General features: G+C 37.7%; 1 protein-coding gene across 1 annotated transcript in view; it reads right to left on the bottom strand.

Annotated features, from left to right (window-relative positions):
• Positions 1 to 4,625: 4,625 nt before the first annotated feature.
• The window catches only part of LOC124605449 (inositol monophosphatase 3), a 34,318-nt gene continuing 14,560 nt past the window's right edge, over positions 4,626 to 24,383 (bottom strand). Inside the window, exons 3-5 of the mRNA XM_047137128.1 lie at positions 17,093 to 17,247; positions 16,907 to 17,015; positions 4,626 to 5,798 (exon numbers count right to left, since the gene is read on the bottom strand). Of these exons, the coding sequence (XP_046993084.1) occupies positions 5,551 to 5,798; positions 16,907 to 17,015; positions 17,093 to 17,247 (512 nt within the window). The 3' untranslated portion in view covers positions 4,626 to 5,550. The remainder of the gene's footprint in view (positions 5,799 to 16,906; positions 17,016 to 17,092; positions 17,248 to 24,383) is intronic.

Here is a 24,383-nt window from a genome sequence, read left to right as displayed (position 1 = left end):
TATGATTCAATACGTGTTTCATGTTGTGCTGACGGTACTAAACTTACTCCAGTGATCATTTTCAAGAGCTAAATAATGCCAAAACCTTCTGAAATACTACCAGGTGTTGTTGTTCACGTACATGACAAGTGTTGGATGGAGGAGGCTGGTATGAAATTATGGATTAACAGAGTTTGGAAGAGAAGGAAAGGTGCTTCATTGAAGAAAAGTTCTCTTCTTGAGTTAGATCAGTTTAGTAGTCATTTGAAAAATTCTGTGAAGGAGAAATTGAGAAAGGAAATACAGAGCTTTCCATTATTCTGGGAGGTCTTACTTCATAATTGCATCCACTTGGTGTAAATAAACCATTTAAAGTGTGTATGAGAGAGGAATGGAAAAAATGGATGATTGATGAAACCCATCATGAATTCACGCCGAAGGGAGCTTTAAAACAATCTACAATCAAGCACGTTTGTCAATGAATATAACAGTTGTGGTCTAGAATGAAAGAAGACATTATTATTAAATCTTTCAGGCAGTGTGACATATGTAATGTTCTCGATGGCAGTGAAAATCCTCCTATATATGAAGAGGACAACAATGATGACAAAGAGGAGGAAGAAGAATGAGAAAGTTCAGATGATGAATTTCAGTGACTTTAAAGGTCAGTTTGGTTTTATAAACTAAGAATTTTTTTTTTTTTTTAGTCTCGCTTTGAAATCTAATAACAAAAATGTAGGAAAAGACACATTGCGTTTTACCATATAGAAGACATACATACATACAAGCAACCACACTGCACACATGACCGCCAACTCCGGCATTTAGGGCCGGATTCTAGAGTTGGTGGTCATGTGTGTATGAGGTGTGCTTGCTTGTGTGTACAAATGGTGTGTGTTTCTTTTACTGATGAAGACTGTAACTGAAAGCTTTATATATGTGGTCTTTTAATTGTGCTGTCTGCAACTTAATGTGTCTTCTTTATGGTAAGTAGCAATTTGCCTTTCCCTATACTGTTGATATTCCTACCTGGAGTTTTCACTGATGAACAATAAAATGTTATTTGTTTAAAAAAAAAAGCTTAGATAAGATAAGATACTTTATTGTCACATAACACATTTTTATACAATCATTCGATTGAGAACATTGGTGACTCATCAGTCTTTAACTTAAGTTGTTCCAGTATTTTATATACTGCAGGAAATGTGACACACATTGCTTATTATAATAAAAATACAACATACATTTTAAATCTTTTCGTAACTCATCGAATCATTACCATAGACTTTACACACCTATATGAAGTATGAATGTATTGAACGGAATACAAACCGCCATTCAAACTATAATTCTATATATAAACATGAATATACAGTGAACGTGTACACTTTGTATCTATATGGCTTCGAAAGTATACCATTTGTACTTGTATCCTTACTCCCTATTCCTGTTTATAAATTCTTCTAAACTATAACATTTGCTTTTTATTCATTTACAAATTCTTCTAGACTATAACATCATTTGGTTTTTAGGCATGTGCCAATAGTCTCTAATGTGGATTCCCCAAATATTGACCTTATCTTATTTCTGATCTTCAGAGCCATGTAATACGGAGTATTTTCATATAATGTGAGTTGGTGACAAGGTAGCATGTATTTCAATTTATGTCTAGTTTCATAGGCATGTGTGAATGTATTTCCTTCAAACAGATGGAAGTTTTTCTGTTCAAAGAGAAGTATTTCATATATGAAGATGGAAGGGATTGTCATGAAGTCCAGGCTTTCGAATAGTGGTTTACACGAATGTCTACTATTGGTTCCTGTCATTGCTCTTATTATTATTAGTTTGAAGATTCGAAGGAGGTTTGTCTTTTCAGCACCCCAAAAAATTATTCCATATCTTGTAAATGTTATGAAATACATGTGGTATACAGTTTTCTTCACCGTTAAATCTGTTACTTTGTGTAGTACCCTCATTGCATAAACTAAACTATTTAATCTCTTCAATAAATTGTCCACATGGTCAGTCCATTGCAAGTTTTTATTTAAAGTTATCCCAAGAAATTTTACAAAATCAACTGTGGTCAGTTCTTTATCTGAATACTCTATTTGTGATATACATTCAGTAGTTAGTTTGGTCCTGAAGTGTATGATTTGGGTTTTTTCAAGATTTAATTTCAATAGCATTATTTTTTATGCATTTTTCAAGTTCTTGTAGAGTTTGTTTTGTGGTCCATACTAATTCATTAGTCTTTTTGCAGCAGACTACACCAGTTGAGTCATCTGCGTAAAGTGTTGTATCTGTATTTACTTTGCTAGGCATGTCATTTATGTAATATAAAAACAGAAGTGGTCCTAATATCGAGCCCTGGAGCACGCCTGCTTGAATTTCTTTCCAGCTACAGCAAGTTTTCTCTCCCTTTTGATGTATCACCCCCATTTGGTGTCTGTTTTTGAGATAATATGAAAGTCATCTTATAGATTTTCCATGGAAGACATAGGTATTCAATGTTTGGAGCAGTAGCTTATGGTTTACTGTGTCAAATGCCTTTGAGAGGTCACAAAAAATATCAGATACACTTTGTTTGTTGTCGAGGCATTTACTTACTTCAGAGATTAGTTCATTTGCAACTTGTAAAGTGTTTCGTCACTTCCTAAACCCATATTGGTTATTGAGAATAATATTACCTTCTTTATTGTACTTTTTTAACTGATTACATATTATTCGTTCAACTATTTTAGAGAAAAATTATGGTGCATCTTAAAGCCTGTAGTGTCTTACCTGTAAAATGGGGTATACTCTGATTCATGTGTCTCTTCAACTAAAAGCCTCTATCATGGTCTAGTTGTTACAAGGCTGTGTTGAATACATATTGTTGATTAACATCCTTCATTTTTACTGCTTGTGTTCATATATTGTTTCATCATTCAGTAGACCGGTAAATACAAATGTTAGAAATAATACACAATTAAATTAAATTGTTTGTAGCACGCAGAGATTTGGGAGTACAGATGAAATCTTACTTTCACCGCATTCACCACTTTCACATGGTGAAATTCGCGTGTCTGATTCATTTGTATAGAATTTTTGCACAGAGAAGTAATTGTGTAATTCTTGACCAGTGCCCTTCACACAGTGGGTCACATTAGTGTGTGTCTGGTACTTCCTAACATTTAACCATTGATTTGCAGGTCCAAACGTACCTTTTCATTCCAGTGCCTACTGTACTAGACCGGGTGGACTCCGTTCATGCTGACTGGTTGTTTCTTACCAGTGGAAGCGTTCAGGGCCCTGTTACAACTGACACTTAAATGTAATGTCAGTAATGTCATCTATATATTCACTCCAAAAACTTACAAACCAAACACGTTGTTACAAGAATATATTCATACATAGGTATCTTTTATTTGGTGCACCTACTTCAGAATAAGTGGAATTTGCTTAGCTTAGATTAACTGTTATACTGATATTTTCAATAAAATTCTGCATCTCTTTGTTTAGACTAGCTCAGAAATATACATAACATACTCCTGGTTGCAAGGTAAAAGTGGTTCTTGAGCAGATGTCTGACTGTAGCACTAATAACTGAAAGCTGTCTTATTTTGTGAGATGGTCTAAAATTACCCCTTTCCCTTATCACACCAATATGCAGTATTCATTGTGTGACGAACTGTAATGATTTTATGCATTCTGTGCTCAAAACCTAGAAAGACTTGGATCCTAACCATAACATGACCTGATATTGCTGGACATCAGGTGATGTGAAAGTATCATACAAGCATATTAATTAATTGAGGCACACGGTGATTTGTGTATTGATTGTAACCAATTGATAATGAAAGTAAATAAATAAATAAATAAAAACAAAAATTTTAAAAATAGGGCATCTACTACAAAGTGGTGTCAAGTAGGGCAATTAGTTCCATTATTTTGTATGCAGCTGTCAATGCAATGAGGTACTTGGGAAAGTACCTCTTGATACCAAAATTAAAAATTCTGCTGTGGAGTGCAATCCGTAAAAGACTTTGTAATAGAATGTATATTCTTAGAGATTATTGAAGACACTTCCTTTTATAAACAAGTGACTGGCTGATAAATGTACTTTCACTATGCTTTCTACCACAGCACGAATACATCTTGAATATTGTGAACTGCAGCGTAAAACTGTATTATACACACTGCTTGCCACCAATGAACTGTTCACAGGTGCACCAGGGAAGGTGGGTGCGTGCGTGTGTGGGTGGGTGGGCGTGTGGGAGAGCGGGTGGGTGGGCGGGTGGGTGGGTGGTGGGGGGTTAGTGAGTGCCAAAGATGTGTAAGAAGAAGGAATTGTATTCTGTCCCATTCTTTCAACAATCCAAAAATTTTCTTTCTTAGGGGAATCAGACACAAATCTAAATCCTCCATATGGCTGTACTGGGATCTGAAGCAGACACATCCCAAATACATATTTCTGTGTAATATATAGAGCATTTTAATAAGCATATCTGTTTCACAATATTGATCTCCATCTGGTTATTTTTTTCCTTTGTCCTGCAGGTGGTGACTTACAATTTACCATTTTCAATGCCTAAATTCAGTGCATATAATGGGATGTGTTATCAATAATGTTATTGCTTTGCAAACACCTCCAGAAATAACAAAAATTATGATAGTTCACATATTTATTTTCAATTAATAAAGATTGCAACATCCACCCATAAATGTATATCACTTTTGTTTTCACAACATTACATTACAAATAATACAAATCTCACATCCACAAGACTACTACATACATATTTATAAATAAAAATAGCTGCCCATAATGAGTAAAATCTAGCACAGCTGTCTGTATCAAATCTTGATATTTTAGTACAAAAGCCTTATCCTATGAAAATTATCAGAAAAGAGAGGTGATAAAATCTGTGTGAAAGAGAAAATGCAAAGGAGACAGATATATCACGTCTCGGGTCAAGAGATGAAGACGAGATAACAAACACAAATAGCTACTATCAGTCAACACACACACAGAACTGAAATGACAGTGGACAGAAACAAGTGAAAAAGAACCTGTGAAAATGTTAGACGAAACACATTATTAAGACCTGAAAGAAGTCAAGACAGAGAAAGAGCAAACATAAATAGAAGATGGGAATGGTACTTACTGGAGAGAAGAGAGAATAAAGGGGCAGTCTCAAAAGAAGACAAAGTAAATATGAATTAGAGATATAATCCTTGTTCTTTTTAACTCCATTAAGACTTGCATGGTACAAACAACTTCATTTTAGAACTTTAAAAGTGATGAACAGTACCATGGTAGATTTATGTAAAGTGTGGTGCTTTCAAAACTTTAATTAATATCATACATAACTGGCAGCATAATTGTACTCCTAAACTCCATCCCACGTTAGGTACAAACTTCTTAGTTTACAGGTTTTTCATTTTTGCTTTAGACTTTGCTTAAGACTTTCCGCTCTCTTGGCCACTAAAACATTACATATCAAATAGTTTATAATGTTATACAATTATTTTTCCATAGAGAGCAATTGTTTTCAGCTTTGTACCTCTCTGCTTTTCACAAATTTTAAGCTACTGTTTCTTCACATGACTAAGCTTTTCTAAAAAGATGTTGTGGTTCTTCACAGTAGCGAGTAGGCCTGCAGTGTTTTCAGCTTGAGTGGCCCATGAATAATCTATTGATTCATTACTTAATGTTGTCATTTGTCCACCAAGGGCTTTGATAACAGCATTTCCAGCACAAATGTCCCATTTATTTATGGCAGTGGTATGAACATAGGCGTCAAAATTTCCAGTAGCCACTTGTAATGACTTGTAACCTGCAACATATTTCTCTGTGATTAATATACAGCAGCATGCTGGAAGAAGCATTACAAGACAGAAAATATTACACTCATATTCCTAACATCTGTTTTACAAGCAGTTAAGATGTACCTACAAGCCTATAAATTACCCATTTCTACTTCACTCTACAAACTTAACAAATTACACTGGTTTACAATTGTCCAATGAAAGTGGTTTATTCTACACAGATTTATAATGAGAAATTATAATCTGAAAACATAATTTTGTTGACAGGACTATTTTGTGTACAGTTTGTAGGAATTGAGACTTTTGATAGATGTGGTGTTTTGTTTTACAATGAAAACGAAATGCCTACTGTCTCACCTGCATACACCAGCTTAATTAAAGAGGGTTACAAGATCTTGGAGGAATATGCTAAATTCATTGCAATATAATGGAAAAAGAAAAATATGAGGTAACTTCAACTGCTACACCATTAGGAGTGTAGTAAGGTTACAAGAAACTATGCACATTTGTTTTGCAAGTGAACAATTGTGACCAGTAATCTCCCTACAAGAAAGAGAACTGAATTGAGCAGTAATGGAAAATGGATGAAAAATGGGCAATGTGATAGCCTGGTTGCTCATGAACATGTACTTCCTTACCCAGTTCACACCAAATTTGGCTACAAAAACAACTCATAAAAACCACTGGTGCAACAGGCACAGCATTTGCACAACTTGCTGCCAAATTCCCTCATGTCTAAACTGCATAGATATAAGAAGTAGTTTTTGTGGGTCCTGGAATTAAGGAGCTGCAGATGAATGACATTTTGGAGCGCAGTAAACTCCATATGAAAGAATGCATATATGGTGTGTTTAAACAAGTAACAGATGACTTTGTCAGTTGAAGAAGAAGAAACATCTGTTATAAAATCTATTATAAAAACGCACAATGAAAGAAAGTTTGTACCTTATATGTTAGTGGATTATTTTTGCAGGATAATTTCAGACAAGAAAGATGCTTACTGCGAGATAAAAGAGTGGCGGCTCAATTGTCTGTCAATATTAGTTTTCAAGAAATGCTATCATGAAGATATTATTGTTACAACATGGAGCTGCTGTAACAAGTATATTTGAAATGGCATGTGTGGAACTGTGGGTGGTTTTTTTTTTTTTTTTTTTTTTTTTGGGGGGGGGGGAGGGGGGGGGGGGGGAGGATCTTGCTCTTGGTGCTTGGTTCCTATTTTAGCTAGGAATGATGGGTAAAAAGTTTTTGGTTTAGTCCAGAGCAGTGGCCATTGTATAGCCATTCAACCATTTGTCTTACTGTAGCTATGTTACAGTACATTAAGCAAGGTTTGAAGGATGAACCGGTGCTAGCAATCAGGCAAACTGTGCGAATCGATGAATTCCTCTTACAAAATATGTTAATTAGTCTGAAATTAATGCTCAGCTAATGGCACAATTTGTATGTGTACCATTCAGATTTCAAATGCAAATATGTGCAAACAACAAGTTTTCTGGCAGCTTTTTGAAGTGTACCACTTCCATACTTTATACTAGTATGAACTGGTTCAAACTTTGCACGAACATAGATAAATGGATGAAGTCAAAACTATTTTTTTTATCAAATAATCTCTATCCATTGTCATGATATGATGGTGTAACATCGAGGTAAATGTAGCATGTAAAATCCATTCTTTCATGAATTGAATGCACGGTTAATGGTTTAAAGTGATTCAAATTATTAATTTGAATCACTTTAGACCATTAACTTTATATTCAATTTGCATAAGAAATAATTTTACGTGCTACATTAACAGTAGAACTCCAATTATCTGAATTCCGGCTACCTGTATCGTTGATTATCCGAATCACAAAATAGTGATTCTGTCAACATGCACTATCGATCTTCCCTTCATGAAGCTAGTGTAGGCGCACTGCGAACATTATGGGGATAATGAGTCACCATCACCACGTTGCTGGCCTGGCCCATCTGTTACTGCTCCTTTTGATTTCTAGGCAGTCTGTATGTCTTGGAGCTGCTGACTGTACATGCTGTTTTGTTTGTGAGTGCATTTCATCATTCACCAAGGCTTCCAAAAGAAAATGTGTTGTGTTATCATTAGTGGATAAACTAAAAATTATACAGCCAAGGAGTTACAAGTAAACAGCTGGCTGAGATGTTCAGAGTTGCACAAGTAATAATTTCAGGCACATACTTTCAAACTTTGTGTTAGTGCTTGAAAACTACAATGGGCATTCTTCAAGAAAATAATGAAGACAGCAACAAACAAAAATGTAGAAGATGCTATTTTCAAGTGGTTTTGCAGTTATGTTCTATGGGAACCAATTTTGGGTTTAATTCTTTGTGAGAAAGCTAAGATATTAACTCAGAAGCTTGACTGTTCATCCTTCAAAGTAAGTACGGGCTGGCTAAGAAATTTTAAAAACAGGCACAGTGTCAATGAATTAGATTTAAGTGGCGAGAAGTTATCAGCAAGGCTGCAGAAAATTTTATTAAAAAATTTGAAGTTGTACAAAACTCAGGATCATAGGAGTCTGCAACAACACATGAAACTGGTCTTGTTTGGAAAGCCTTACGTAACTCCACCATAGCATCTAAAAATGAGTGTAGTGCTCCAGGACATAAAGCTAGCACAGACTGTGCTACAGTACTTACCTTAGCAAACTGTACAGGAAGCCACAAAATACCCCTTCTGTTGATAGGGAAGTCAAAAGCCAAGAGCATTTCAAAATGTGAAAAAGCTTCCATTGTTTACTGAGTGGTACAAAAAAATTTTCATCCCTGAAGTGAAAAAGCAACAAAAATCTCTAGGAAAAGAAGGCAGTAAAGTGATTGAGACTGTTGATAATGCAGCAACTAAGGCCACTGGAGAATTGTTGGAAAGAGGGAATGGCCAGTTCACAACAATCTTTTTGCGGCCAAACATCATAAGCTTGTTGCCACCACTGGACCAATCTGCTATCGAAACCATGAAATACCATTCCAGAAGGCAACTTTTAAGGAAAGATTTGGTAGAGAGCGAAGACAAAGAAGGTGTGTTGGGTAACGATAAAAAAATAAATTTGAAAGACTGTGCTTACATGGGGGTGGAAGCTCGGAGCTTGGTTAAAGCAGTCACATTAAATGCATGTGAAACAAGTTGAAAGGCATATCAAATGAAGAAGAGAAGGAAGAGAAGGAAAAGGAGAAAAAGGAAAAAGAAACTCAAGAAAAGGAAATGGAAGTGACAGGAGAAGATGAGGATGACTTGTCACTTGAGGAATTAAGAAACATTCTTTTGAAAATTCCTGGATGTTCCAAAGTCAGTAGTGTGTGATTTGTCAGATCCTGGGTTTCAAATTCTAAATGATGATGAACTTATTGAAAGCATGAGAGAGGAAAGTGTTGAGCAAGATGACTTTAATGTTGAAGTTGTGGCAGACATGGGACCATCACATAGTGAAGTGTTTGCCCGACTTGAAACTGCGTTGAAGTGGATGGAGCATCAGCTCGAGTGTGACCATATGCAACTTCTCAATGTCAACCTGCTGTGTGAATTGGCTACCTGAAAATGGATGAAGACAATCAAACTGCTTACTTTGACCAAAATGTTCAGCAAGCAATGACTTTCAGCACCTGAACTGTACAGTTCGCTATATAACATGCACGTCAAAGTGTGGCATTTTCATATTAATTAATTCATTAAAACTTCTTTTTCTTTAAAAATATTTTTTCCTCCCATTTTCAACATACAGTACTGTACATACAATACGTAATTACTGCAATTAAAATTTGCAGACCCTTTTTTCAAAAAGCACCCAATTATCTGAATTTTTGACTATCCAAATGGGTCCATTCCCAATTAATTCGGTTAATGGGAGTTCCACTGTACTTCGACTTTACACTATCATATCTCAACAATGGATAAAGATCATTGGATTAAAAAAAATCATTTTAACTTTATCCATTTACCTACCTTCATGCAAAGTTTGAACAGATTCATACAAGATTTTTTTTTTTAAACACAAATTAACCTCCAACACATGAAAGGTGGGAAAGTACAGGAGTAGATGAGCTGACAGTGGAAACGATTAAGGCACCTGGAACCAAATGGTTACATCGGATGCTGGAGAGTGATACAAAAAGCATACGAAGTGCTGGATGATAGGAAAAATGGAATTATAATACAATTGTTTAAAAAAGGAAGAAAAAAGAAATACACCAACCACCGAAGAATCACATTGCTATCACACTGTCAGTGGAAAAGATATAGAAAAGAGACTGAGGAAAAGCCTAGAACGTCAATTTGAGGAACAACAGCATAGATTCCAAACTAAAGGGGAATGATAGATCTCATTTTTTCCTCTTCATCACTTAAAGAGAAGAATTGGAGGAGGAAAGGAAAGGACCTGATCGTAGCATATTACAGAGTACCAATGGGTACAATACGACAATGTTTGAGAAAACATAATGTTCCTAATTCATTAACTAAAAAAGCAGATAATGTATGGAGGTTGTGAAAGCATTGTACAAGTAGGAGGTGGAAGAACAAAGAGAGGTGTTCAGCAAGGCACTTTGCTTTCCCCATTACTCTTTGTTACACTTATGGACACAAGCATAAAAAAATCAAGAAAGTAGAAAAAGAAGATCTCAGCACTTTTGCATTTTCTGATGACATTGCCATTTGGGGAGAGATGGAAATAGGAGGTTCAGAGGAGACTAGTTTACTGGAATAAAAGATTTCAAGAATTCAAGTTGACTGTGAGTAAGAGCAAGACAGTGATAAGGAAGATGGTTTGGACACCCACACCTCGTAACATTGTAAGGTAATGGGGAATAATATGGCCATACAGCAGTTTTGCTGGCAATGGAAATATCAGCTATGGAAAAAATGGATGGGATGTGCAAAGCACAAAGACAAGTCATATATTTATAGACTCATCTTTCCCCGATAAAGAGAAGGCAGCATTCAGCAGTTTCAGATGGTTTAAATTAGTTGGTTACATAACTGCATATAATTACTGTACATGACTTTGCACTTAAGTAAAAAATGTAGGGTGTGCTTGTAATGAGTCCTTGGATCATTGAAATAGAAGTCATGTGAAAACGAGCTCTTCCAAGTAGTTCGTAATTTAAATTTAAAGCACAGCAGCAGAAATATGTTGGGCTGGTGTACTTCAATCAAAATGTTTTATAGTAAGAGTTAAGTTATAAAGATGTTTAGAACAACTGCAAAGCAAGTCATTATTTTATTAAGAAGTCACCATTCAGTTTCGATCTTTGCAGTGCCAGACAAGTATTTGTATGAGTCATATTTCGTGTAAAGACGTCATTAAATGAAGTGAGAGGGTGAAACTGTGTCAAAACATGGCATTATTTCTAATTATGTAAATCCAATAGCATGTCACAAATTAGTTCTGATTTTAATTTTCCATGCTTAAGAATAAAAGTATGTATTAACTACAGAGTGAAAATAGTGTAATGCAAAATAGACACGAAAATACTTGTTTTGTGTTTTTATGAGCGTCGTAGTTCCATTGCATAGTGCATTTTTTTAATTGCAACGAATTATAAAATTATGTGGTGATAAATGTGTGTAAAATTATATAATGTATTTAGGTTTAAGTATTTAAATCTTATAAAAATTGTAAACGAATTGTGGCCATGTTTAGGAATTATTTTGATTAATGTAGTGTCACGTGACCCGACTCAGGACTGGGGATATGAGCAGGAAGTGAGGTCTTTGGTGGTTGTTTCTTGTGGTGGTAAGCTTGGAGCGGCAAAGTGCTGCGAGTGTAAGCACGGATGCCGGTGTAAGTAAATAAACTGTGAAGGAACAATGTGAAAGTGTGTAGGTGCGAGACAGTAAACCATGTGTACAAACTCCATCGATTATTATTTATCCAGATCGGGTTTGTTTATGAGCTTTAATATGCATGGCCACAAAATCAGAAGTTTTTTTTAATATAGGTAAGTTTCATTCTGAAATTGTATAGTGCACCTCATTTTGCACAAGGTTGTGGTATAGACAATTGGGTATTCAGTTCCATGCTGTTCAAAGGCTAGCCAATATATGACTCATTATTAGAGGTGCAAATGCAACTGATCACTACCAACCCACTTCGCAGATGAGCCACAAGTAAAATAGGTAGTGAACGAGCCCCAGTACAGTTGCAACATTATACTGGAAGGAGAGAATGTTGAATGTGTGGAAGGTTTTAGTTATCTGGGTACTGTCGTTTCAAGTGATGGAAGCGCCCAATTAGGAGATTTAAATAGAGTAACAAAAGGACCCAGCTTCTTCCACCAACTACGAAACCTAATCTGGGACAATGGAGTTCCTCTGAGAGTTAAACAAACCATATATAAAACATATCTCTTGCCAATCATGACATATAGTCTGGAGATATGTATAGTATATATCTGTCAGGGATATCTACATAAATGATCTTTTGGATAGAGTGGATAGCAATGTGCGGCTGTTTGCTGATGATGCTGTGGTGTACGGGAAGGTGTCGTCAGTGAGTGACTGTAGGAGGATACAAGATGACTTGGACAGGATTTGTGATTGGTGTACAGAATGGCAGCTAATTCTAAATATAGATAAATGTAAATTAATGCAGATGAATAGGAAAAAGAATCCTGTAATGTTTGAATACTCCTCTAGTAGTGTAGCGTTTGACACAGTCACGTCGATTTAATATTTGGGCGTAACATTGCAGAGCGATATGAAGTGGGACAAGCATGTAATGGCAGTTGTGGGGAAGGCGGATAGTCTTCTTCGGTTCATTGGTAGAATTTTGGGAAGATGTGGTTCATCTGTAAAGGTGGCCACTTATAAAACACTAATACAACCTATTCTTGAGTACTGCTCGAGCATTTGGGATCTCTATCAGGTCGGATTGAGGGAGAACATAGAAGCAATTCAGAGGTGGGCTGCTGGATTTGTTACTGGTAGGTTTGATCATCACGTGGGTATTGCGGGGGTGCTTCAGGAACTCGGGTGGAGGTCTCTAGAGGAGGGGGGGCATTCTTTTCGTGAATCGCTGCTGGGGAGGTTTGGGGAGCCGGCGTTTCAGGCTGACTGCAGTACAATTTTACTGCCGCCAACTTAAATTTTGCAGAAAGACCACAAGGATAGGATAAGAGAGATTAGGGCTCATACAGAGGCATATAGGCATTCACTTTTCCCTCGTTCTGTTTGGGAGTGGAACAGGGAGAGAAGATGCTAGTTGTGGTACGAGGTACCCTCCGCCACGCACTGTATGGTGGATTGCGGAGTATGTATGTAGATGTAGATATAAGAGAGAAGAGATGAAATACAAGCATATGAAATAACATTTCTCGGGTCATTCCTTCAAAAACCCAGGGGGGAGAGAAGGGGAGGGGGGGAGGGAGGGAGTCAGGAATGAATTTGTAATGAGAGATCTCCAGGTGACCTTGACCAGGGAGGAAAGAATGAGTGCTGCGAGACTGAAGTGGTTTGGTCATATGAGGTAAATGGACCCGACTAACTCCATGTCAGTATTTGGAGGTGGATGTAACTGAGCGGCCTACAGCTGAGCTGCTGTAAAGAAGATCCCCGACAGGTTGCAGTGTGCTGCATGCAGTAGCTCCATATGCCTACTGCAACCAGTCACATCATATGATTCTGTGAATGACTCTATAATAATGTCTCAATGTTGCCACAGTGCTGCATCCTTCTGCACTTCATAGTTGAAAGCTGGCAACAGCATTACTAGCTGTCAGGGATCAACTTACATCGATTCAACTACAGGTTTGAGTTTCAACACTCAAAGGACAGCCAGCATCAAAATGTACTTATCTGAAAATAGATTTTTTATGAGAATTAAACTGAGTGTTTGATACCAAATAACATCACTAAAGCAAATCTCAAAAAATGGTCAGTCAGTTGGGAGCTGGGCAGGCCAGTATCTGTCTTGTGAAGGGGAATATTCTAGTATAGCTGAAAGAAACACATAAAAATAGATAACAGTACACACTGCTTTCTTTTTTTAATAGAAGTAAGAGGAATTGGGGAAGTTGTACGGGAGAACGGGGATGGGTATTCTCAGAACATTGAACATATTCAGTAAAGAGTCACAGTTTTGTTTGGCCTTTGGGAGAAACTGAACTGACAGACACTTAAAGATAGACAAAAACTATTCTGAAAAAGCCTACTTACAAAGTTTCAAGAACCAGCTTTAAATGATTAATCTAGAAATGTACTAGAACCTCTCTTGTATTGCTCCCGCAGGGACTGCAGCAAGGACAAGATTGGTTTAATTACAGGGTGCAAAGAGGTGTTTAAACTATCAATCTTCCCATATTTTGTATGTGAACAGAACAGACAGATGCCTTAGTAACTGGTACAATGGGAAATATCCTCAGCCCTGCACTTCAAAATGGTAGTCAGAGTATCGACACAGAACCAGGGATAAGAATGACTTACATAATATTGAGAGGAATCGGGCCACGGATAAAGGAAAGCCACACTGGTGAGAGTATACAACAAATAAGGTACACCATATGTCTTTGTAACTTCTTTCCTGTGGCACCTATGGTCAGCTCCTGTTGCCCTGCTCACCCCGACAATGCTCTTGTGAAACCATATGAGACAATCTGATCACCATTCCTACCTCAATGTTCTTGACCCTACAACATTCTCAGTACATTCTTCCACTGCCATTTCCAGCCTCACCACTGACAATATATACAATGTTAAATGTAGTTCCATATGCAATACTACTCATGTTGTTTACTAGCTGACATGTGCAGCTTTCTACATGGGGATGGATCACCACAAAACTGGCACAATGCCTGAACAGACACCTGACTATGGCAGGTGTTCCAACAGTACCCCACGAGGCATGGGTGCCTGCAAATACCCATCAGCTTGCCCATAAGCAGGCACAAGTTGTATATGCAACCAACCAGGTGGTTCTGCTTCACCGTATTATGCCCACATGAGCCACTTGGTCAGGCCTGCCCGTGGGTGATCAATCATGCAATACAATCGCTTAGGCTATGGCCAGCTGGCTGACTACCCACACAACAGGTATTTGTCCACTGCTGGTAGCAGCCTGGTCTAAGGGATATCTAGTATACAGTTGCTGAGCACTCATTACAGTCAAACTCTAGAGACACAAATGAATTTATTTTGTTCAAATTTACTATGGACTACGTTACACATCAACCATATTATCTAATTTTTATTCTTGAGTTCTATCCAATATTTCTCCATTTTTCCTGAGTGGGCCTCATTGCGCTTCTGCAATCAAGCAGTTTCCAAAATCTTCTAGCATTTGTGGCCTTTGAAATATCTTGTTTGTTAATGATACTCCTATATTCTACTGTATTATTTTTGTCATTGGTACTATTACATGTTATTATGTTGTTTATTGCCTCTGGTATGATGTTAATTTCTGTAAATATACTCCTTTGCTTCTTTCAGCCAGTTAATTTTGGTCTTTCAATCTGTAGGTATCCAAGATGATTTGATCTATTTTCTATGGTGTTGTTTTGATGTTCCCATATAGGTTTAGTCCTCTCTTGTTAAAGAATGTTGTGAGATTTTCAATTTTCTCATACAGTCCTTCAATTGGTCATAATTTGTATTCTTGATCATCTTTCTTAAACCCCTAGAATTTGTCTCTCCTTTAATTTCATGTTCTTTAGCAGACACTTCTTTTTAATGGGATATATTCAACTATATACACACTTCACTTTCTGGTTTTATCACTGGATTGTAGTGCCTGAGTTTTATGATGAAATTAGTTTAGTTTTTCGTTACAAGTATTTTAGTAAAACTGGTATACCATTTACATCTTTTTTGCTCTTCCCTGTAATCCAGTAGTTGATAGCCCAGCTGGTGTTATCCATTCCCCCTATGTATTTAAATTGCTCCGTACACTCATTATTCCTTAGCTGATAGCCCTGCTTGTTATCCTTTCCCTACATATTTAAATTTCTGTACACACTTAGCATCCATTACCTCATATACTATCATTGTCCTCTACTCTCACAAATGCCTGCCCCCCCCCTCCCCCCCCCCCCCAGCCACTCCTCACATTATAGGAATATGTGATTCCCAGAGCTAGGATTGTGTTACCTATTTTTTGTATCAGCTGTAGTGCAAGCTGCACCTCCTGCAGGCAAATTATGGCCAGCCTGTTTTTCTATTTGTAAATGTAACTATTCATTTAATGATTTTTTCCTTCTATAAATGAGAATCATTGGTTTCTCATTCATGTGAAAATATTCAACAAAAAAAGAAAAAACACTGACAACAGACTTATCCTCAGAACTGATGCAATCTTCTGGTTTTAAGATCTGTAATGACACTGATAGTTTTATCTCAGTTTTTGTGTGGAGAATTGCAGTCCCTGCTCCCACTGCTCTCTTCAATACCTGAGGTGTGCATTGCACACAAGAAGCCAAAGAGCCTCCATAATCTACATACCCTAATTTGATTTGCTCATCAAAAACTTGTGTCATGTCCCAAATTGTTTCTTCTACAGCACTAGCTCAGTTCCGGCTTTTAATAATGGAACCTATATTATAATATATTCATTCCAAACCCCAATGACGACTCATGGGTGCTGAGTTTACATTTATGTATGAAGATATGTTAGTCATACAAGAAAGCAAAGTATCTGATAGAAACTGTAATGGTGAAATGAAGAAGTTAGAAAGAATATACATCAAAAGTAGATCCAAACACAAAGACACTGTCTTTATAGCATCAGTGACAAATAAACATATTTACTGAATGGGTAATGTAACTGAACCAAACATAAAATATTATTGCAAATACTGAATATCTAAAGATAGTAAAGCTTTCAGAGGGAATTTATATCTCTTTGTTAGACTTATGTCAAGAACATGCAGACTGCAACTAAAAATACAAAAGAAAGTAAAAGTAACTTTGAAATCTGGCGAAAAATATAAGGAAAGGGGTGTCTTCCCCCTTGAGTTGAGGGAGTTGAAGACCCGATAATCCAACTTCACCTTCCCTTATTTTTTCCATAGCCCTTATTAGAACAAACTGTAACTCAAAACTTACGATTCAATGTCTATCACTTAAAAAAAAAAAAAAAAAAAACTTGAGCTTAATTTCTATGTGAATAAATACCTGCTCCTCCAGCTTCAACAATTTCAGCATCATTTCCAAATGCCAAACGTGTAATGTTCTTTGTATTTCCAGTGTGAGATCGAGAAATAATTATCTTGTTCAAATTATTCTGGAATTTAAATAAAACATTAATAATAAAGCCTTGAAAAAGAGGATGAAATGTTTGATGAATGCTTCTGTACTTACATCAGGAACATATTTAATGTTGGAAGATGTTCCTTTCCCAACCCAACCCCAGTACGTGTTCGGCTCCTGCTCAAAAGGTTTGTGGATAATACCCAAGATGGGTTTCCCCTTCACAGCAACACATATCATTGTTGTCACATACTGTAACAAATTTTCTGCAAAATAAACATACAAAATAAAGAAAGCTTGTACATGGAATAAGTTCACATAGTAATACAAAAAACCAACATATATAACATCTGTCTGTTATGAAAATCTCCTATCAGACGTAGCTATAGGAGTACAATGTTGTACACCTATAAAAACAAGTGAACAGACCCCCTCCCCAGACACATGTGCACGAAAACCTAAAACAGATCAATTTTTAAAGTTCTGCATTAAAATAAGGCCATATATTTACAGCAGATACTGATGGTTGACAGAATGGTAAACTATATGTGGTTAAAGAAAGTGCCATTGAATGTTTTAGCAGGTGCCCATGTTGTCATCAGGTGCTCTGATTGACTAGGAGCTGGTGCAGTGCTTATACCCCTCCTCCCTTCCCACCCGGTGTTATTGAGCAACTAGCACCTTCTTCTTACTTCTCTTACCAACACTTGCTCCATCTATGGTCTACATCTTTGGCACAAACGAAGGTCAGTGACGTGATGCTGGGAGAGGGCGGAAGGAAGTGGGGGGTGGAAGGAGGAGAACTGCTTGCACACTCAAGCCTGAGCATTGACCACAGAGCACCAGGTAGGGAGGGGGAAGGAGATGTAAGCCCTGCACCCCTAGGCAGTGAGTTGTTCATCAGAGTTCCTAATGATGACAAGATGGTCATCTGTCAAAATATAGCCTTAAATTGTGGTGCATGTAGTATTGCATACTATTAGCATTGTTGGCTGGCAAGCTGCGGGTCACCAGTTCAAACCCAACCACCAGTAATTATTTGTTATTTATTATTATTCACGTATGGGCCCAGTAGGTCCATGCGAGATACAATCCATCAATGTCACGTTTGATGTTTGGCCTTTCTTTGTGCCCAAATTTGTTTCATCCTTTCAGAATGAAGTCTTTTTCTTTCATCAGACCACGGTGTTCCAGTCTGTTTTCTAATCCCTCTGACCAACTTTCCAATCAAATATATTTTGTCTGAATGTTTTCCTACCTGTAAGGTCAGCCTGAATTATGCCAGCTGCTTTAAGATCCTCCTTAATTGCAGCAATCCATTTCATTTTGCAGCAATCCATTTCATTGGCTCAGTTTTGTACTTACTTCTGTTTTCGTAGAATTCTACTATTTGTTTTGTCAAACCAGTGCGTGCCATTATTTTAATGTGCCCATAAAATTTAAGTCTCCCTTTTTTCTTAAATTATCTTGTTTGTAATATTTGTACATTCTGGACTATTTAATGTTTGTATAAATAGCTGCACTATCCATCAGTGAGGTCAGTTCTGTGCTGTACTTCACTGATGACCATGCCTTCAGATTTGGACTTGACTTTGGTTTCAATATGATACTGTTTGGTGGAGATACCAGAAATTTCAAAACATTTACACGGCTCCAATTAAACAACATAAAAGCCATCATCTACATGTACAGGAACTGAAATACAAGCAGTACATCACACCCAAAAGCTGTATATTGAGGGGAGAGTTGGATTCCTGAACAGCAGTAAGTCAGCTGCACATCAGGTATCCCTCAGTGTTATCTGGAGATACTGGTAAGGACCTGACAAAATGATTGAAATGATTCAACTGAGTTGCCAAGTACAACAAGTGGGATGGAAAACAGAAATGAGCATTTGGCGTCATCGGCCAGGAGGCCACTTAAGTGCGGGGCAAGTCCGGCCACCTTGGTGCAGGTCTTATTACATTCGACGCCACATTGGGCGACCTGCGTGCCAGACGGGGAAGAAATGATGATGAAGACAACACAACACCCAGTCCCTGAGTGGAGGAAATCCTCGACCCAGCTGGGAATCAGACCCAGGCCCGTAGGAGGGCAATCCGTCACGCTGACCACTCAGCTATCGGGGCGGATAACAAGTGGGATGAAAAGATGTGTTTGGCATGTATACTATTACAAGGATGGAACAGCCCAGATATGGTTTGAGAACAACAAAGGCTCAACAGATTGGACAAATTCCAGAATGAACTGAAAATAAGATACGGTGACAACTAATACAAGGACTTGAAAACGGAGTTCCCCTTTATCGCGAGTGGTTGCCTTACCATTAAGCTATCTGAGCACAACTCCCAACCAGACCCAAATTTCCATATGTCATCAACCATGTGTCTACAACCTTGACACGTACATCCATTATGTATGTTCTCATACAAGGGGGACATTTTACTTGAAACTTGCTCCCCCGGTATTGAACTGGCCATGAGTTGTGCCCAGATAGCCTAATGGTAAGGCGACCTACTAGTAATAAGCGGAAAATCTGGGTTTGAGTTCTAGTCGGGCATAAATTTCATTGTTGCCATTCCTTTATACAGCAGATGGTTGTCTGTATTCACAACTATGAATACATTTCATGTATGTTGTAACAGCTGTAATTGCCATAGTGCCTGAGTACCTGTTCCTTTGGACAAGCATGCATGTATGTACATCTGAAGGAACATTGCATTGTATTTCTGAACAACAAAGGCACTGCAATTACTTTTGTCAAATGGGAGATTTTGTCAGCTTCTGTCACATTTGGCTTCACAGCGTCGCAAAGGGCCAAAACTATATATATATATATATATATATATATATATAAGATGGTGTGACTTACCATACGAAAGCGCTGGCAGGTCGATAGAAACACAGACAGACACATACATACATACATACATACATACACACAAAATTCAAGCTTTCGCAACAAACTGTTGCCTCATCAGGAAAGAGGGAAGGAGAGGGAAAGACGAAAGGAAGTGGGTTTTAAGGGAGAGGGTAAGGAGTCATTCCAATCCCGGGAGCGGATATATATATATATATTTTTTCAATGTTGATTTCCAGTTGTTGATTGAATCTCACTAACTCATTCAGTCTGAATCCCACAGTAACATTCCCCACAAGGTGCAAAAACAACACCAAACCATACTTGATCACATATTTGTAAACTGTCCCTACCAGGAAGTTGAACCTCTGGACACAGGCTATAGTGATCACTGTGGCCAAGTCCTATACCTTACAAATGTTCTCCCCTTAGACTGCAACGACAAATACACAATTAAAGTAAGAAATTACAGCAATGAAAACAAGAAAATCTTCAATGATTCCTTAGCAGCAGAAACAGAGAACACAGTATATGAAGCAGGCAATACCGACAACAAAATGAAATCATTCCTAAACACATTTATATATCACTTCAATATTGCCTTTCCTCTTAAACACAACACATCAAAAGAATCCCTTAAGAAGCCATGGATAACAACTGGTATAAAGATTTTCTGCAGAAGGAAGAGAGATCTGTTGAAGTACCTTTTAACAACCCCATCCCCACCCCATCTCAAGAAAGATATATCAAGCAATATGTCAAAATCCTTAAAAAAAAGTCATAGCACTAGCAAAGCAAATAGCAAATGACAACTATGTGGCAACATCCTCAAACAAAACCAAGGCAGTGTGGAACATCACAGGAACGTAACAAATCAACAGCCACTTAGACATGAAAACACTATTCTGATCCACAACAACACCAGAGTTACTAATCCACAAGAAATTGCAAATATGTTCAACAATTACTATGAAAATATTGTTAAAAATCTGTTACAAAGCATAAAAAAACCCACACCCAAAAGACAAGACAAAATAACAACTCCTGTAAAATCTATATTCTTCTGGGAAACTACTGCTGAAGAAATTGTATCAAGCGCAAAGTACCTCAAGAATAAATTCTTCTGGAATCGATGACATCCCAGATTTTATCATCAAACACTGCATAAACAAATTAGATCTCCCACTCTCAAATATGTACAACTCTCCGTTGATGGCAGGTACATTTCCAAATTGCATGAAAGTTGCTAAAGTCATCCCAATCTTTAAGAAAGGTGAAAAACTCAACGCAGAAAATTACAGACCCGTATCGCTGTTACCTGTGTTTGGTAAACTTCTGGAGAGATTAGTTCACCAAAGACTAATAAATTTTCTTCATAAGAACCAGATACTATGTGATGCCCAGCACGGTTTCAGAAAAAACAAATCCACGACATCCTCCATATATGAGTGTTTACACTCCACCCTTGATGCTCTAGACAAAAAACAAAAAGCAGTTGTGATCTTCCTAGATTTGTCCAAGGCATTTGATGTCATACACCACAAGATTCTTCTGGAGTCCTATGACATAAGAGGCACCCCACTAAACTGGTTCAGCTCATACCTGACAAATAGGAAACAAAAAGTGTCAATAAAACATAACAATCAAGGGCATATCGAAACATACTACTCTGACTATTGCAATATTACGCAAGGTGTGCCCCAAGGCTCAATACTTGGACCAGTGCTCTTCCTTGTGTAGATTAACGACCTACTGTCAAACATCAATGCCAGCAGCAGTACACTCTTCGTAGATGATACCAGTATCCTCATAACAAGAAAAAATGAACATGAACTCCAAGAGGCCATAAATGGAAATACAGACGAACTTGGTGATTGGTTTGAGAAAAACAAGCTCATAGTTACCACAAAGAAAACCACTTACCTAAACTTCCACCTAAGAACAAATGAAATGAAATGAAATGTCGTGTGGCTAGGGCCTCCCGTCGGGTAGACCGTTCGCCTGGTGCAGGTCTTTCGAGTTGACGCCACTTAGGCGACCTGCGCGTCGATGGGGATGAAATGATGATGATTAGGACAACACAACACCCAGTCCCTGAGCGGAGAAAATGTCCGACCCAGCCGGGAATCGAACCCGGGACCTTACGATTGACATTCCGTCACGCTGACCACTCAGCTACCGGGGCCGGACTAAGAACAAATAAAATTATGCCTGATATGAAATTACACAGTTCCCAAATATCCCCAAATACAGAAACATGATTTCTAGGCCTATGGATCCAGGAAAATCTAAAATGGCAAACACACATTAATAAAACTAATAGTAAGCTAAACAAAGTGTGCTAAGCCCTACGAATCCTTGCATACTGCACAAGCCCAGAAACTGTTCACACAGCCTACTATGCACAATTCCACAGTGTAATGCAGTATGGTATTATATTCTGGGGAGACTCTACACATAGCCCAAACATTCTCCTCACCCAAAAGAGAGCTATAAGAATAATGAATAAGGCAATGCCGACTGACAGCTGCAAACCTCTCTTCCAAAAGTTGCTCATCTTACCTCTTGGCAGCCTGTGTATACTAGAACTATGCAAATTTGTAAAAAGTAATATTACAAAATTTAATAAAAATGTAAATGCCCATGCCTATCGTACAAGGCAGAAAATGAAACTCCATGTTAAAGAAATGCGCACCTCTGCCATTAAAAACTTTCCTTTCAACAAAGGCATTAAAATATACATCAGGCTGCTATCAGAAATAACAAACAGTAAGTCCCTGACTGTATTTAATAAAAAAAAAAATCATTCCTACTTTTTCATTGTTTCTACAGTGCAAGTGAGTTTTTGCTCCACATGGGTGGAAAGAAACACGAAACAAAGTGCAGCAAAGATTTTTGTAAAGAGTAAAACATTAACGCAAGTATGTGCAAAAATCTTTCAGCTATATCATCTGCTACTAAGCAAATTACGTGCAGAAAGAATATCCAACAAGCTACTGTTGTGTGTAAGTGTGAGAGGAATACAGCACTAAAATACAAATGTGTAACTGAGTGTGTAATTTGTGTGTTCGTAACTTCTCAGAAAATCTGTATGTAAACTCATGTTTGTGTAAACTTTTGGCATATTACTTCATGCCAGCAAATTATTGTAATGTCCAACATAAAATGTATGTATGTGCATCACCATGTGCATGTCATGTATAGTATTGATTCAGAGGACAAAAAATAAATTATGATATATCTAGCCCAATCAATCTCGCATGCAGCTACAATTTCTAACTCAATGGATTACAGTGTCTTGTCTAATGTGACAAACCCACAACCTCCATTTGCCATCATCCTATACTTTCAATACACACTGAAGTTTTCCCCAAAAAATCCCCAAAGCAATTACAATAAGCACAAGTAACAAAGATTGCTTTGGGCACTTTTTGTTTGCCACTGAAGGCTTTATTATCATGCCATCATCAATTAGACGAGTTCCAGTCATTAACTGACATTCACAACTAAACTGTGAAGCGTTTGTCGAATGCAAAAAGCTGTGCATGTCTCACACAAGTTGCCTACATGCCAGCAATGATCATAAGCATTGCAGGCGTTCAGGGAGAACTTTTGATCACTAAATGTCATGAGCAGCCACAACTCTTCCCTAATCATCATGCATAGGGACAGCCGAACCTGCCCAGGAAGGGCACTTAGTATCTTTAACGAAGAATTGTGCTGCAATAGGATCTTGTCTGAGCGAGGAACTACGTCAGCAAGTAACAAGTATTCTGCTTCATGTTCCAGATTCTGTCAAATCTGGAGTGGTGATAAGAGAGACCAAGCAATCCATGTAAAACACCATGTCAACATGGAGGATCATTCCCCAATTAGCTAGCATTCGTATAGGGTATCACTGGCTGAAGCATACATAACTTGAAATTGGAGAACAGCAAGACGGCACCACTGAACCTTCAGAGAGTTCTTGGTCCCCTCTAGTGCTGCTTGTGAAGGAGGAGAAACGTGCATGGCATTTCTGCATCAACTATTGAGGACTGAACCGAATTTTTAAAAAAAAAAAAAAAAAAAAGATATCTATCCACTGTCATGCATTGATGAAAACTTGGACTGCTGGAGAGGGGAAAGTATTTCTCAACTATGGAATTGCAGAAAGGCTATTGGCAAATGGAGGTTGATTGGGGAAAGGCTTCCTTCATAGCTCCTAGTGCTCTCTGTTTTCTCCTTAAGGAGACACTAACATTCTCTCCGGTTCTTGTATTGTATGACAAGAATGGTGAGACAGAACTTCACACCGATGCCAGCAGCTTTGGGCTAGAATCAGTTCTAATAAAAATTCAAGAAGGTGGCAGCTAAACTCCAATTTCGAGATGAACTACTATACAACTGAGAAGGAGTACTTTGAAGTTGTTTGGGCAATTAACAAATTCTGACAGTACTTATTTGGCAAATAATTCAACATTGTGAGAGATCATCATTGTCTGCACTGGTTGACTAGCCTGAAGATATATTGAGTTGACTGATGAGGGAGCAAGGAGACTT

Source organism: Schistocerca americana, chromosome 3 (assembly GCF_021461395.2).
Source record: "Schistocerca americana isolate TAMUIC-IGC-003095 chromosome 3, iqSchAmer2.1, whole genome shotgun sequence".
NCBI classification, from domain to species: Eukaryota; Metazoa; Arthropoda; class Insecta; order Orthoptera; family Acrididae; genus Schistocerca; species Schistocerca americana.
The sequence above is the reverse complement of the archived record's forward strand: the minus strand, read 5'-3'. Positions and strand labels throughout refer to the sequence as shown.